Source organism: Carassius gibelio, chromosome B4 (genome assembly GCF_023724105.1).
Source record: "Carassius gibelio isolate Cgi1373 ecotype wild population from Czech Republic chromosome B4, carGib1.2-hapl.c, whole genome shotgun sequence".
Lineage (NCBI taxonomy): Eukaryota > Metazoa > Chordata > Actinopteri > Cypriniformes > Cyprinidae > Carassius > Carassius gibelio.
Window position 1 is genome coordinate 10,647,025 of NC_068399.1, and position 13,390 is coordinate 10,660,414.

Here is a 13,390-nt window from a genome sequence, read left to right on the forward strand (position 1 = left end):
GTGTGGGGAATTAGGGTTAGAGCCACACTCTTCAGGAAAGTGGATCACTGGTCTAGAGTGTTAAAGAAGTGACATTTATTAAAAGTTTGTGCAGAATTCAGTATCCATTCTAAACATGCTACTCATGTTATGGAAAACAATGATGGAGTTCAAGTCACCTTTATTTATATAGCGCTTTAAACAAAATATATTGCGTCAAAGCAACTGAACAACATGCATTAGGAAAACAGTGTGTCAATAAAAAAAAATTATAGTTAAAGGCAGTTCATCATTGAATTCAGTGATGTCATCTCTGTTCAGTTAAATAGTGTCTGTGCATTTATTTGCAATCAAGTCAACGATATCGTTGTAGATGAAGACCACAACTAAGCAAGCCAGAGGTGACAGCGGCAAGGAACCGAAACTCCATCGGTGACAGAATGGAGAAAAAAACCTTGGGAGAAACCAGGCTCAGTTGGGTTCGGTTCTGGTTTACCTAATTAATGCAGCCTAAAAATCCTTTAACGGATTTGGATATTAAAAGCATATTAGTATGTTATGTGTAAACCAGGTAAAAGAGATGGGTCTTTAATCTAGATTTGAACTGCAAGAGTGTGTCTGCCACCGGAACAATTTTAGGTAGGTTATTCCAGAGTTTAGGCGCCAAATAGGAAAAGGATCAGCTGCTCGCAGTTGATTTTGATATTCTAGGTAAGGCTATACGTATGGTTAATATGTTACAAATGTGTGCTCTAAAAGATTTAACTAAAAATTGACTAAACAGAATTTATATTTAAAAAGGGTCTGAAATATTGGAATACTTGTATTCTTCATGTTTAAAACAATATTAGAAGGAAGGAAATTTCCCTGCATGTGATACTGGCTGTTAAAAATGTTTTCTATGTAATTTGAAAACGTCTCTCTCTGCTCTACTGCTCATCATTTGAGTTTCAACATGGAAAACTGTTTAAAATGGTTTCAATTTTTTTTTTTAGAAAATTATTAAAAGTACCCTCAATACTTTCTTCATTTTTATGAAAAATGCCAATGTGAAAATTATTCTAAACATATCTCTGTGTGTTGCAGGTAACAATGAAAATAATAGAGGATTGGTAATAACATGAAGGTGATTAAATCATGACAGTTTTCATTTTTATAGTAAACTGTAACTTTAATTGCCCATTGATAATAAGCTCTCCAAAAAAAACATACTGCAGTCTAAGCTTTGCTATCAGTGTGGCTTTGTGTATTTGTCATTGGGAAAAATAAAGTAAATAAAAGAGAAAAGACACAGAAGGAAAGACTCCATGCTGGAGTTCAAAGACAAATCTCCATTCTGATACAGGGGAAGCAGAGTGTGGAAAGATCAAAAGAAGAGTGATGTGAAAGGTCAATGCTCAGTCTATCACAAGTGACTACATAAAGAGGCGTTCCTGCTAAGTAGTGCACTGCACAACCAGAGAGAGACAGAGCAGTGCAGACTCCTGAAAGGGACATAGGGGAATGGAATGTCACTCTTGGAAGAGACAGGGGAAAGGTGAAACACCTCAAAGAACCTGCAAAGTCATGTGGCATTTCTAAATCTGGTTGATGTCTCCACTAATAAACTAATCTCTTTGAGAAAGTTTCAGTGGGTACTCTTACAATTATTATTATTTTGCAATAATACAAAGCAAAATAAATAGTTTCACTTTTTGATATTGATATTGAAGTCATGTTTATGGTCACAGAGACTCCAATGTTGTGAGTAAAATTTGAAATTCTAATATTGAAATAGACATCTTATTTCCTCCAAAGTTCTTTTAAATCTAAAGTTTGTAATTAAATGTCAGCTCCAATCAGAGTAGTTAGGAAAGAAAATCACACTGGTTTCCCCAAGATATGCGAGTTGTATGTAGAATGATAGAACATTATGATGACACACATAACACACTCATACGAATGATTTTCCACCATTTTCTTAAATGTGGAAGTCTATGGGCGAGATTTCTGATTCATTAGTCAGTATAGGAAAATAATGATAAGAACAGCAGTGTGCAGTAAATGGTAAAACTCTTTGCACTACAAACCAGTGTGTTCATAATTAAGATAATACATTAAAATAATATGGTAAGACACACCGACATTTCCAATATCAAGCACCAAAACAAACTGTTTTATACAGCTATATAGCTGGATGAAGATGAGACCAAAAGCTAGACCTATAGAATTTACAAATGACCACGCCCATTTTCATGGCAAGAAAAAAGTGTGTAGTAATGGTTCTATGAGAAACTGTATATACAGGTTTCAGCACCACACAATGTGAACAGCTCCCGCTTTTGTAATTCTACACTCGCTTTGTCTTGTCTGAAACCTGTTGAATGTTTTAATTTGTTTGACACCATTTTTTTCCCACAAAGAATTAATGACGTACTGTCATATCATATTTTAAAACAGAGGGAGAGGGGGTAAGTAAGGTACAGATGGCTCTTAAATGTGAATAATAATAATAATAATAACAATAATGTGGGTTATAACTTTTATGATGCACATCTATCTATCTATCTATCTATCTATCTATCTTTCTATCTATCTATCTATCTATCTATCTATCTATCTATCTATCTATCTATCTATCTATCAACTTACTGTAATTTAAAATACTGTCACACTTGCTATTACTCCAAGTCTGAATAAACACTGTAAAATATTTAGTGTGGTACCATCAAGAAATAACCTCTGATATAGAATAAGATGAATTTTATTTTTTATAATTTTTTTATTTTTATTTTTTTAATCCCTGGAGGGGAATTGAGAAAACAAAGTACTTAAATGTGTTTTACCAATTACAACTATTAGTATTGCTATTAACTAGTTTTAAATGTCAGATCAGGTAGACATATCTATTTCTCTCTCTCTATAGAATGGCATTAATAATGACTAAGATCCCTAATACGGCCACTTTATTAAGACAATAGTGTGAGTGGGAGCTGTCCAGACCTTTGGTGCTGAAAGGTTCCCAGACGATATCCTCTGCTCTGAGTTTTTGCAGACATTTATTTATTTATTTATTTATTTTAAGTTGTATTTAAACATACGCATGCACGCACGCACACGCACCCAAGTGTAAAACATTTTAGCCATTCGTCACGAATTGCAGCATACGAGACTGATGCATGAAATAAAAGATAAAGGGGGGAAAATGTGGTGGGGTAAAATAATATGAAAGCCAAATTAAAACACCGTTTAAACGTCTGCTCTCCAGCTTGACGCGTCAAACGGAGAACGTTCCAGTTGTAATCAAGGACGATGTCTGCAATGCCAGATTAAACAGGTTCCTGAAATAAAACGGGAGTGTTGTGGTTTTTCGCGTCGTCGCTCGTATGCCGTGTAAGTAAAAGTTGAGGCGGCACGAAGTTTCACTTCATGTAGGTCTGCGCAGCTTCAGAGCTCTCTAGATCTTTCCATTTCATCTGCTCACAGGTCTTTATGTTCCTCGTCGTCTCTTTATCGGGACATCGATCCATTCTTAGCGAATATTTTGTCAAATCCAGACGCTTTGATATGGGATCTTTTCTCTAGGAGTCTGAGAGAAATCAAACACGTCCTCACAGACCAACTGAGCAGTTCTTCAGCTAGTTCTCACAGCGTTTCGACGTAAATAATTTAATCTTTACTAAGTATATTTTCCTTTTTATGTACAGAGCTTTGACGTGGCGGACACTGTGCAGTGGACAGTTTAATATTCATGACAAAATCTGAATTCACGCTCCTGTTTTTGGATTATCCGTTTCCCAGGATACACTGACTCGATCACGCATCAACTAGAGACTTTATTTTCGATTTACCGGACTTAAAGACTACTGAGGGGATTTGGAAATGAGCGGTCTGTTTTCAAAATGTCTTTTTTAAGAATCACTCGTGGAGAAAGACGTTTCCTCAGAGGACGGGAGGGTTTGTAACGCTGAATTTATCGCCGATTTCACGACACGCGTTTCCATGGCTCCGGCGGTCAGATCGATTAAGCGTAAGGATGCGATTAACTGGCCGAGGATGTCGACAACTTTCTGGGCTGTGCTGCTGTTGACGGCGCTTCTCATCGTATACTGCGGTGAGTTTGCGGTGTGTGCGATGCTTCTGCGTGTGTAAAGGATGTGTAACACTTCTTTGATGTGACCTTAAGGATAACGTATAGTGTCTGTCGTGTCACTCACTCTTATATACACACCTACAAACAAAATCATGGATCCTCCAGAGCTCATGAAAACGGAATTGCCAAAGCATATCCTAGACATGACCGCACATATATATTTTACTTGCTACTCAAGGGCAGGGAACGTGTATTTATGATCTAGAAATATACCTGCTGGATCTTATTATAATATGGTGCAGTATTGAACTTAACAGACATTACTAAAATGAAGAAGAAGAAGAAGAAGAAGAAGAAGAAGAAGAAGAAGAAGAAGAAGAAGAAGAAGAAGAAGAAAGAAAGAAAGAAAGAGATCGCTTCATCCGATTGCAAGGACAAGATGTAATAAATAAATAAATCCACAAGCAGTCATAAATGCTTTATTCAAACACAGAGACATGCAAAGGCAAACTCACACAACCCCTCTCGTAAGCGCACAGACATGATTGATATCTTGAAACCTCCCAGCAAAATCAGGTCTGTCCATGGTGTTTATACATACAGTACATTGTAACCTGAACACACAAGGGCAAGGGAAGTCGTGTATATACACATCACTATTACAATCTTTTCTAAGGTATTTAAAATCTTACAATTGTTTTAATTTTTTTTACAGACCTTAAATTCTAAAGTAAAAAAATGACCTTCCATCTGAGACCACTTTAGTACTACAAATAGTTGCAAAATTAGGATGTATTCAGACCATTTTCACATTAGTAACAAAACTGTTATGTGAAACCAATTTAGTTTATCTACGTATCTGTTCTGAGTCAATTAAAAGCTCAGGTGATTTATTACTTTTGCTGAGATGGTGTCTTTTTATTGAAAACTTTGACTCACTTAGGACAGGTTTCATTCTTATTTTTTCTGTAGTTAATAATTTGGTAGAAGTCCACATGACTGCACCAGAAGACACACACACAAAAAAAAAAAAAAAAAAAAAAAATATATATATATATATATATATATATATATATATATGTGTGTGTGTGTGTGTGTGTGTGACTGTCTGCTTTTGCATTTAATATATATATATATATATATATATATATATATATATATATATATATATATATATATATATATATATATATATATATATATTAAATGCAAAAGCAGACAGTCACACATCTGAATTGTATGTCTAGAATTGTAGAATTTATTTTCTGTTCTCTTCTGAGCTGATAAACATGTAAATATGTGCATAGATATTTCTGCATTAACTCAATTGATCTCCTGTGATAGCATGATTTATTCTCTGTTTGGCTACAGTCAATGTTTTAGATGCTTGTTGTGTTTAGCAGTCTATTATTTTATTTATTTATTTTTTATTATTATATTTTTTTTAATGTGTGTGTGTGTGTGTGTTGGGGGGGGGGGGGGGCAGTGGCTTTGTTTCTCTCTGTCTATCTGAGCAAATCAGCTTCTGCAGCTCTGCCCCGACCTGCTTGTTGTCTGTGATATTAATCTTCATCTAGATGGGCTGCCCACCGCACGACATCTATGTCTGAGTTGCTGTCAAGACCCCAGACTGGCATCTCACAGCTCGAGGTGGTATTACTCGCAGAGGAGATTGAAAACATAAACGCAGGGACACAAACCAAGTTCTGTTGGTTGATTTGTTTATTTATAGCGAGCCTTGAATGCACAAACACAACCGAAATTAGGTCTGCATTCCCACTAGTGAGTCATGCAGCCGCTGCCTCTTTATATTAGCATCTCACAGCAAAATATCTTCAAAGTATCCGCTACAAATGTCATCCTTGTACAGAAGATTGTGTTTGTTTCAGAAAGCAACAGGGAGGGGAAATATATGGTTAGCTGAGCTTAGCAATAGCAGAATGGTACGCATGTTGTACTGCAGCTATACAAATTAATATCAAGCACTATATGATGACAAAGTCTGTTTGTAATGACAGTTTAATGAATGATATGGAGAGGGGTTTGTTCTGTCCGCTGGCTCCCTCCTCTGGATGCTACTCGACACACTTTTCTTCTTTGTTAGAGCCACATATGCATTGTTTTAACTTGTGTTCCAAAAGGTGTAAAAAAAAAAAAAAATAAAGGAAAGAGGAAGACTCTTACTTAATACCCTGATAACCTGTATTAACAATGAATTAATATAACGGGGGAAGATTGATACATAGTGATGCAAGTTGTTAATGAGAGTAGTAGCTACTAATCATCATCATCATCATATTCTAAGTACAACTACAGTATGAAATATTTATATTGAGCTTTATTTATACTGCTATTTGTAATATTATACGAGACTCTACATTTGCAATCTCATTTTTTTTCTAACTTCTTGTTTATCTAAAAAAAAATAAAAAACTATGCTTTCTATATTCTTTTCTATCCCATCTACTTGTTTCCTTTGAATGTGTGTGTGTGTGTGTGTGCGTGTATATATTATCGCAAAATCATTAATGTATTCTACGCAAAATGCGATATCCGCCGTGTTATTCAGTTTTCTTCCTAACTTTACAAACCTCCCTTCTCTACGAATGCGATACATCCGCTCAGCCAATCACAGCGCACCATTCCACGCATTGTAAACATTTACTGAAAGCAGTAAAAAAAAAAAAAAAAAAAAAAAAAAGGTTTCCTTTGACAGCATTGATGAACCTGTGGTGGTTTCTGCGTTGGGGAAGAAACGTGAGCTATTTATAAGATTAGTTTTGATGAAGAGGGTGTCATATGTGGATCAACTTACTTTATGTATTTTTAACAGTAAAAAAAAAAAAAATATTCAATGGATTTATTGCATTTTGGGAAAACTTTTATAATAAATCTTTGAAAATCAAAATCTGGATTTGAGATTTTAATGTTATTATAACCTAAAAATGCTATGTGAAAGTTTGAAACAGAAAATAGTAGTTTTCATCTTTTCACTTTCATGGTAAAGAAAACACGTTTTTAGTTAAATTAATTTAATCAGTTAATTAAAACGGACATATATATATATGTATATATATATATATATATATATATATATATATATATATATATATATATATATATATATATATATATATATATATATATATATATATATATATATAAAACCTTGGTACATGTACTGTGTTGGGCTAACTGATTCTTGTCATAGCACTTGCATTTTGTTGCTCTTTGTTGGTTTTTGTTGATTGCTTCTGTTGTGCTCATTTGTAAGTCGCTTTTTGCTAAAATTGTCTTCTAAATTATTAAATGTAAATGTTATATTTATACAATATGTCATATACACCTTATATATATATATATATATATATATATATATATATATATATATATATATATATATATATAATGTTTAATTATATTATATATAATTGTGCATTTCTGCAAATGCTCTGACAGCCTGACCATCCTTAAAATCAGATGGTGCTGAAAGCATATGGAGCTTCGAGTTTATGAGTGTGTTAGTGTGTGTGCTAACAATAAATTAAATAAATGATAAAAAAAAGATGACGAAGAAGAAGAAATACTAATAGAAAGCAAGCTAACACAGGAAAACAGGAAACAAAAACGGAGAGCAGAAAAAAAGAGATGAGCCCACCAAAGTCTCCTCCTCCATCACACCTCCCACAGGGTCAATTATGTGCCCTGATGAATCATACCTGCTACAGGCCCGACCCGCATTGCCATAGCCCCGCCCACTGAAAGCATCCCACAATGCAATGCAGCACATTCACACATCCCCCATGGTAACAGCTCATGTAGTCTGACACATTGCTCTAAAATTCACAAATGCACAAATTCAACACTCTCAGTCTGTGGTCATTATCAAAACCATTAAGGGTGTAAACAGAAGCCATTTTTGGTAATTTAAGACTCCAATTTGATCATAATGCTGAAGGTTTTGGTTGTAAAGCAAAAAAAAAAAAAAAAAAAAAAAAGAAAAAAGAAAGAAAGAAAGTAATAGTGTATTATATGGGACAATAAGCATTTAGTCATTATAATGTTCCTGGCTATTTAAAAGCTACCCGATGGCCTTTTCCACTGCTTGAGCAATTTCACCACTGTCCGCATCAAAGGGTAAAGACGTGGGCTTGTGGAGTTGTCAAGATTCCATACTGGCCTAGTAAGCACATCATGAAACTCTTACAGAAATGAAGGCATCTTTATGGATGAATATTTTATCAGCTCCAAGGACTTACAAGGTTTTTTGTCCATAGTCGTCACTTTTGTGCAGGGATCTTTGCAAAGTTAAAATGCATGTAACACATTTAAATTTTGATAAGCATTGTTGAACGACTGGAACTATATCATACTGGAGCTGTATCATACCACTGAGCAGGTCCGACCCGTGGCATATGCGGCATAGGTAGTGGCCTAGGGCACAACATTACCATTGTGTGCTCCTAGCCAAATATATTACGCAAAAGAATTTCTGACAATTAACATCATTTTAGTACTGATCGATCATCAAACTGATTAACATAATGTTAGTATAAAATTAAGCTGACATCAAAGAAAGGTCCTAAGACTTGATAACATGTTTTACTAATTTTAAACACTTTCTGCATCATGATGTAAATATAATACATCACCATAATGCATTAATTAAAATGTTTTTGCCATTTATGTGCTCTTAAAGAAGAATAATAATAAAAAAATAAAAATAAAACATTAAGTGGCAGAAGGCTGGAAGTGACAAAAAATAAAAAAAGAGGAGCAGAAAAAAAAAAAAATCAATATAGAGCAGTCATCCTAAATCTGGCTCGTGAGATCCACTTTCCTACCGGGTTTAGCTCTAACCCTAAACATTACTGCTTGCTTTTAGTTCTCCCAAAAAAAGTGTCTTTTGAAAAAGACCATGATAAGGACTATAATCTAGCATTCTTGAAATTACATAATTAAGTTTAAGTCTGTCATTTTCCACTGTATGGACAAAATTAAAAGTATTTATGCTAATTAGACTAACCAGCTAGGTGGCTAACATGTACAAATATACTACAAAATGTAGCCTTTATTTTGTTGCCTTTGTTGTCTGTTAGACTATTTTAGGCATTTCGTATTGCTCGTATTTCCCTATGTTATAATTAGTACTTGTCACTGTAGGCATAGTTGTGGGAGTAGCTCATGTCTGGTCCCTTCAATAGGGTATTTTAACCGATTCACTCATAAAATATGTTTATGCTTAAGGCACTTTAACATCTCCATTTTATTTATTATCATAATTTATTTACTACTTATGTTAATACTTATTAGTAGTTATGTTATGTTATGTTATGTTATGTTATGTTATGTTATGTTATGTTATGTTATGTTATGTTGTTATGTTACGTTACGTTACGTTATGTTATAGTAAAGTTTAGAAAAATAAAAAATATCGCCTAGGGCACCAACAGAGCCTGGGCCGGCCTTGCTACTGAGTATGGTTTCTTGAAATTAATCTATTTGTTTTCACATTTACTGTGTTGGATACTATACAGTAGTTAGTTACAGTCTGCTTATTTGACCGGATAACAGAGAATGTTTTCACTTGCATTGTTCACTTTTAATTTACGGTACTTAACATTACGATCTACAAATGTAATTAAGGTTGTAATTATCATAAAAGTGTTTTTTTTTTTTTTTTTTTAATAGCTGGATCTTCAGAAAAATCTAACAGTCTGTGGAAAATCAAAGATTTGATGGCTAGCAGAAAACTTTTCTGACGTGATGGTACAGTACTGGTTCATATGAATGAATGAATGAATGAATGCTTAGTGTTTATTAATAACTTGCCCCGGTTGCCTGACGTGTCCTCCAGGCTGTCATAAATTTGATCACTAATTGCTGTTTAAATCTGTTTGTTAAACCGTAAATTAATTTAAATTTGGTATTAGTTTTAATAGGCACAGTAGCATGCATAAAACATCACTTTTGACATTTCACACAAGGGTCTTCTTCATTTAAGGGGACGTGCACACTGCTAACAATCTGGTTCCATTTTTGGTTGATGTAACGATGAGGGTGTGAATTTTAATGATCAGTTGTAACCCCAAACACACACACACACACACACACTGCTTTAGGGGCATTGAAAGACAGGAAAGACTACTAACATACTTGCAGCGTGCTGTTAAAATGACTCCACTTCTTTATTATTGAGGAAACCAATTGCTTGAAAGAAAATGCCACCCTAGCGTTTTGAATTCCTGGAGGGTTCCATCAACGCGTGGTCGCTCACGGGCTGTGACAGGAAATGTCTGGGGTGGAAACACGGTTGAGAAGTGGATGAAAGATAAAAAAGAAGGAAGAGAAAGAAGCAGATAGTAAGACTGAAACAGATGGATAAAAATGTGCCGCTCCGCTATAAACAGACATGGGAATAACATGTTACACTAATTTAACTTTTTACAAATAAGGTACACTCTATTGTCCCATTACTTTTTTAAAAGCTGTACAGGCAACCTATTCACCTTTTTTAACGTTTCATATAACATAATATGTCATTTAAGGTAAAAAAAAAACAAAAAAACAAGGCTTACCACATACCTTAAGTTTGTGAGTTCATAAGTCTTTTACCAAAATTATAAAAAAATTGTATGCAAAGAATAAACAAACAAACAAAAAACAAAACCTAATAACCATTACTAAACATGCAACTTGTGACAGTTTGAAAAATCTTTTTTTATTATTTAATTTAAATTGTTATTTGTATAATTATATATATATATATATATATATATATATATATATATATATATATATTTTTTTTTTTTTTTTTTTTTTTTTTTTTTTTTTTTTTTCAATCTGAGTTTTAAAGGTGAAATCTGATAATATAATATTTTGTTTGACGTCCTAAGGCAAACAACATCCTGATAACACTGACCATTTGCTGAAAATAAAAATAAAAATAATGACTTCCAACAGTCAGAAAAGACTTCAGGACAAAATGGAGAAAAAATGCAAATGTTATAAAAAGGCTGGTGGATTTTTCTTGAAGTCATATAGGTACTTACTTGTCTGAAGAAAAGGCACTGTCTCAACAAATGCATGTTAGGGAAGAGGTAACTGTGTGGAAGTCAATTGCATTCAATCATGCAAATGTTTCTTTTGCCAAAACCTTAACAGGCTGCCAGACTGTGATGCATGGTTGAGCCTGACAAGACATCTCGGAAACATGATTCAAAATCTTTCCTGGCTTGATGGTTCACAAAATGCTACTGTATATGAATGGGATGTAGTAAGATCACAGTGACAGTATTTTGACATATCTGACATTCAGTTTAAGAAAATCTTTGAACATAAGATGCAAGCCTATGCACGTAACAATACTGGGAAATACAGTAAGAATGACAGATGGCAATATTGCATTGATGTCTAATAATATACAGACACTTGTGATCTCATCACAGTTTTGTATTGTTGCTCAAGGTTGCAGCATTCTTGGCAATTGTAAACAACCTACTGTGAAGCTTGGCTTTATTGCTTTGCACAAGGATTGTGCATGATGATGATGATGATAATGAGGATACCATACAATGATAAAATACACATTTCATAGTATATATATATATATATATATATATATATATATATATATATATATATATATATATATGATAGGTAAAAATTGATAGCCTGAACGAACTGTAAGTCGCTTTGGATAAAAGCTTCTGCTAAATGCATAAATGTAATTTAATATATATATATAATTCTAAAATTCAACATTTATCAGCAGTTGTGCATGGATTTCCATACTCTAGATTAGTGTGCAGCACGTCTCAGTGGAGAATTGTGTCATTGATCATTACTTGAAGCATTCAGTGATTACTAATTAGCAACATTTACATACTACAAACAACATGATTACACATTCAAATCCCATCATCATCGGAGTTACAGGGTTTGTTACTGTCATATAACTTTTTTATGAAAGCATATATCACAACAAACAGCAGCCTACTGTACAGTTTATTGACTAAGAATCAACTGCATTTGTTCTACATCCATCTAGCAAGTGTAGACTCAAGTAATCCTGCCACTATGTCTATTTTCATACTCTGAAGACTTTGTTTCTTTAAGTACGCACACACACACAAACACACACTATATACATACATACATATATATATATATATATATATATATATATATATATATATATATATATATATATATATATATATATATATATATATATTATGTATATATTAATGTTAGTTAATGAAAATACAGTTATTCATTGTTAGTTCATGGTAATTCACAGTGCATTAACTAATGTTAACAAGCACAACTTTTGTTTTAAATAATGCATTAGTAAATGCTGAAATGAACATGAACTAAGACTTATAAATGCTGTAGAAGGATTGTTCTTGCTTAGTTCATGTTAACGAAAGTAGTTAACTAACATTAACTAATGGAACCTTATTCTTAAGTGTTACCCAATATACTAATATAACTAAAATAACTACTTAACTATATGGTACTTCATTATTGCTTGTTTACAAAATCAAATGATTGGGAGTTTGGGATCCTTTTTGTCATTTAAATGGCTTTGAAAATTTTCCCAATCAAACTGAATTCCCCTACTCTTTGGTCAAGCTATAGTTTCAGTGTAGCTTCCCCAACACTGCAGATAGATAGATAGATAGATAGATAGATAGATAGATAGATAGATAGATAGATAGATAGATAGATAGATAGATAGATAGATAGATAGATAGATAGATAGATAGATAGATTTTTTATATTATTTTGATATATGATACAGTCTTCATGAAGTTTTATGCTACAGTGACATTATGGTACCATCTAGCTGTTCTAACTTGTGTTGGTAAAAATGGCTCGACAAAGGCCCAATCCCAAATGGCACACTTGATATGAATTCATGGTCTGGTGGTCCACAAGATCCTAAGGTGTCCAATTTGTCATTTTAGGCTTCAGTGGCATACTCAAGAGTGCCTCTATTGTAGCTGCCATGCACCCTTGATGAACCCTTTTCCCGAAGCTTTCACTGAAGACTTCACAGCAGACTAATAACCAATCTAGCAGTCGATGTGGTGAAGTGTAAACTCAGAGGAGGACCGGGAGGAGTGAGGTTGTGTATTGGACAGGGCCTGACATTTAGACACATAGTTGTTATCAATAGAATTTGACAGAAGCATGTTTCTAATGTCATTGCACATGCAACTATTGGGCATTTCATTTAGAATCAAATTATTTCTATTTAATATTTCATATTATTGAATAAACTAAACTCAATTTATTGTTGATGCATTCTTGGTTCGTCTGGATCACAAATGA

At 33.6% G+C, this 13,390-nt stretch overlaps 1 protein-coding gene across 1 annotated transcript in view; it reads left to right on the forward strand.

Moving 5' to 3' along the window:
• Positions 1-3,338: 3,338 nt before the first annotated feature.
• The window catches only part of tafa5a (TAFA chemokine like family member 5a), a 162,847-nt gene continuing 152,795 nt past the window's right edge, over positions 3,339-13,390 (forward strand). The window contains exon 1 of the mRNA XM_052555290.1: positions 3,339-4,072. Within this exon, the coding sequence (XP_052411250.1) occupies positions 3,961-4,072 (112 nt within the window). The 5' untranslated portion in view covers positions 3,339-3,960. The remainder of the gene's footprint in view (positions 4,073-13,390) is intronic.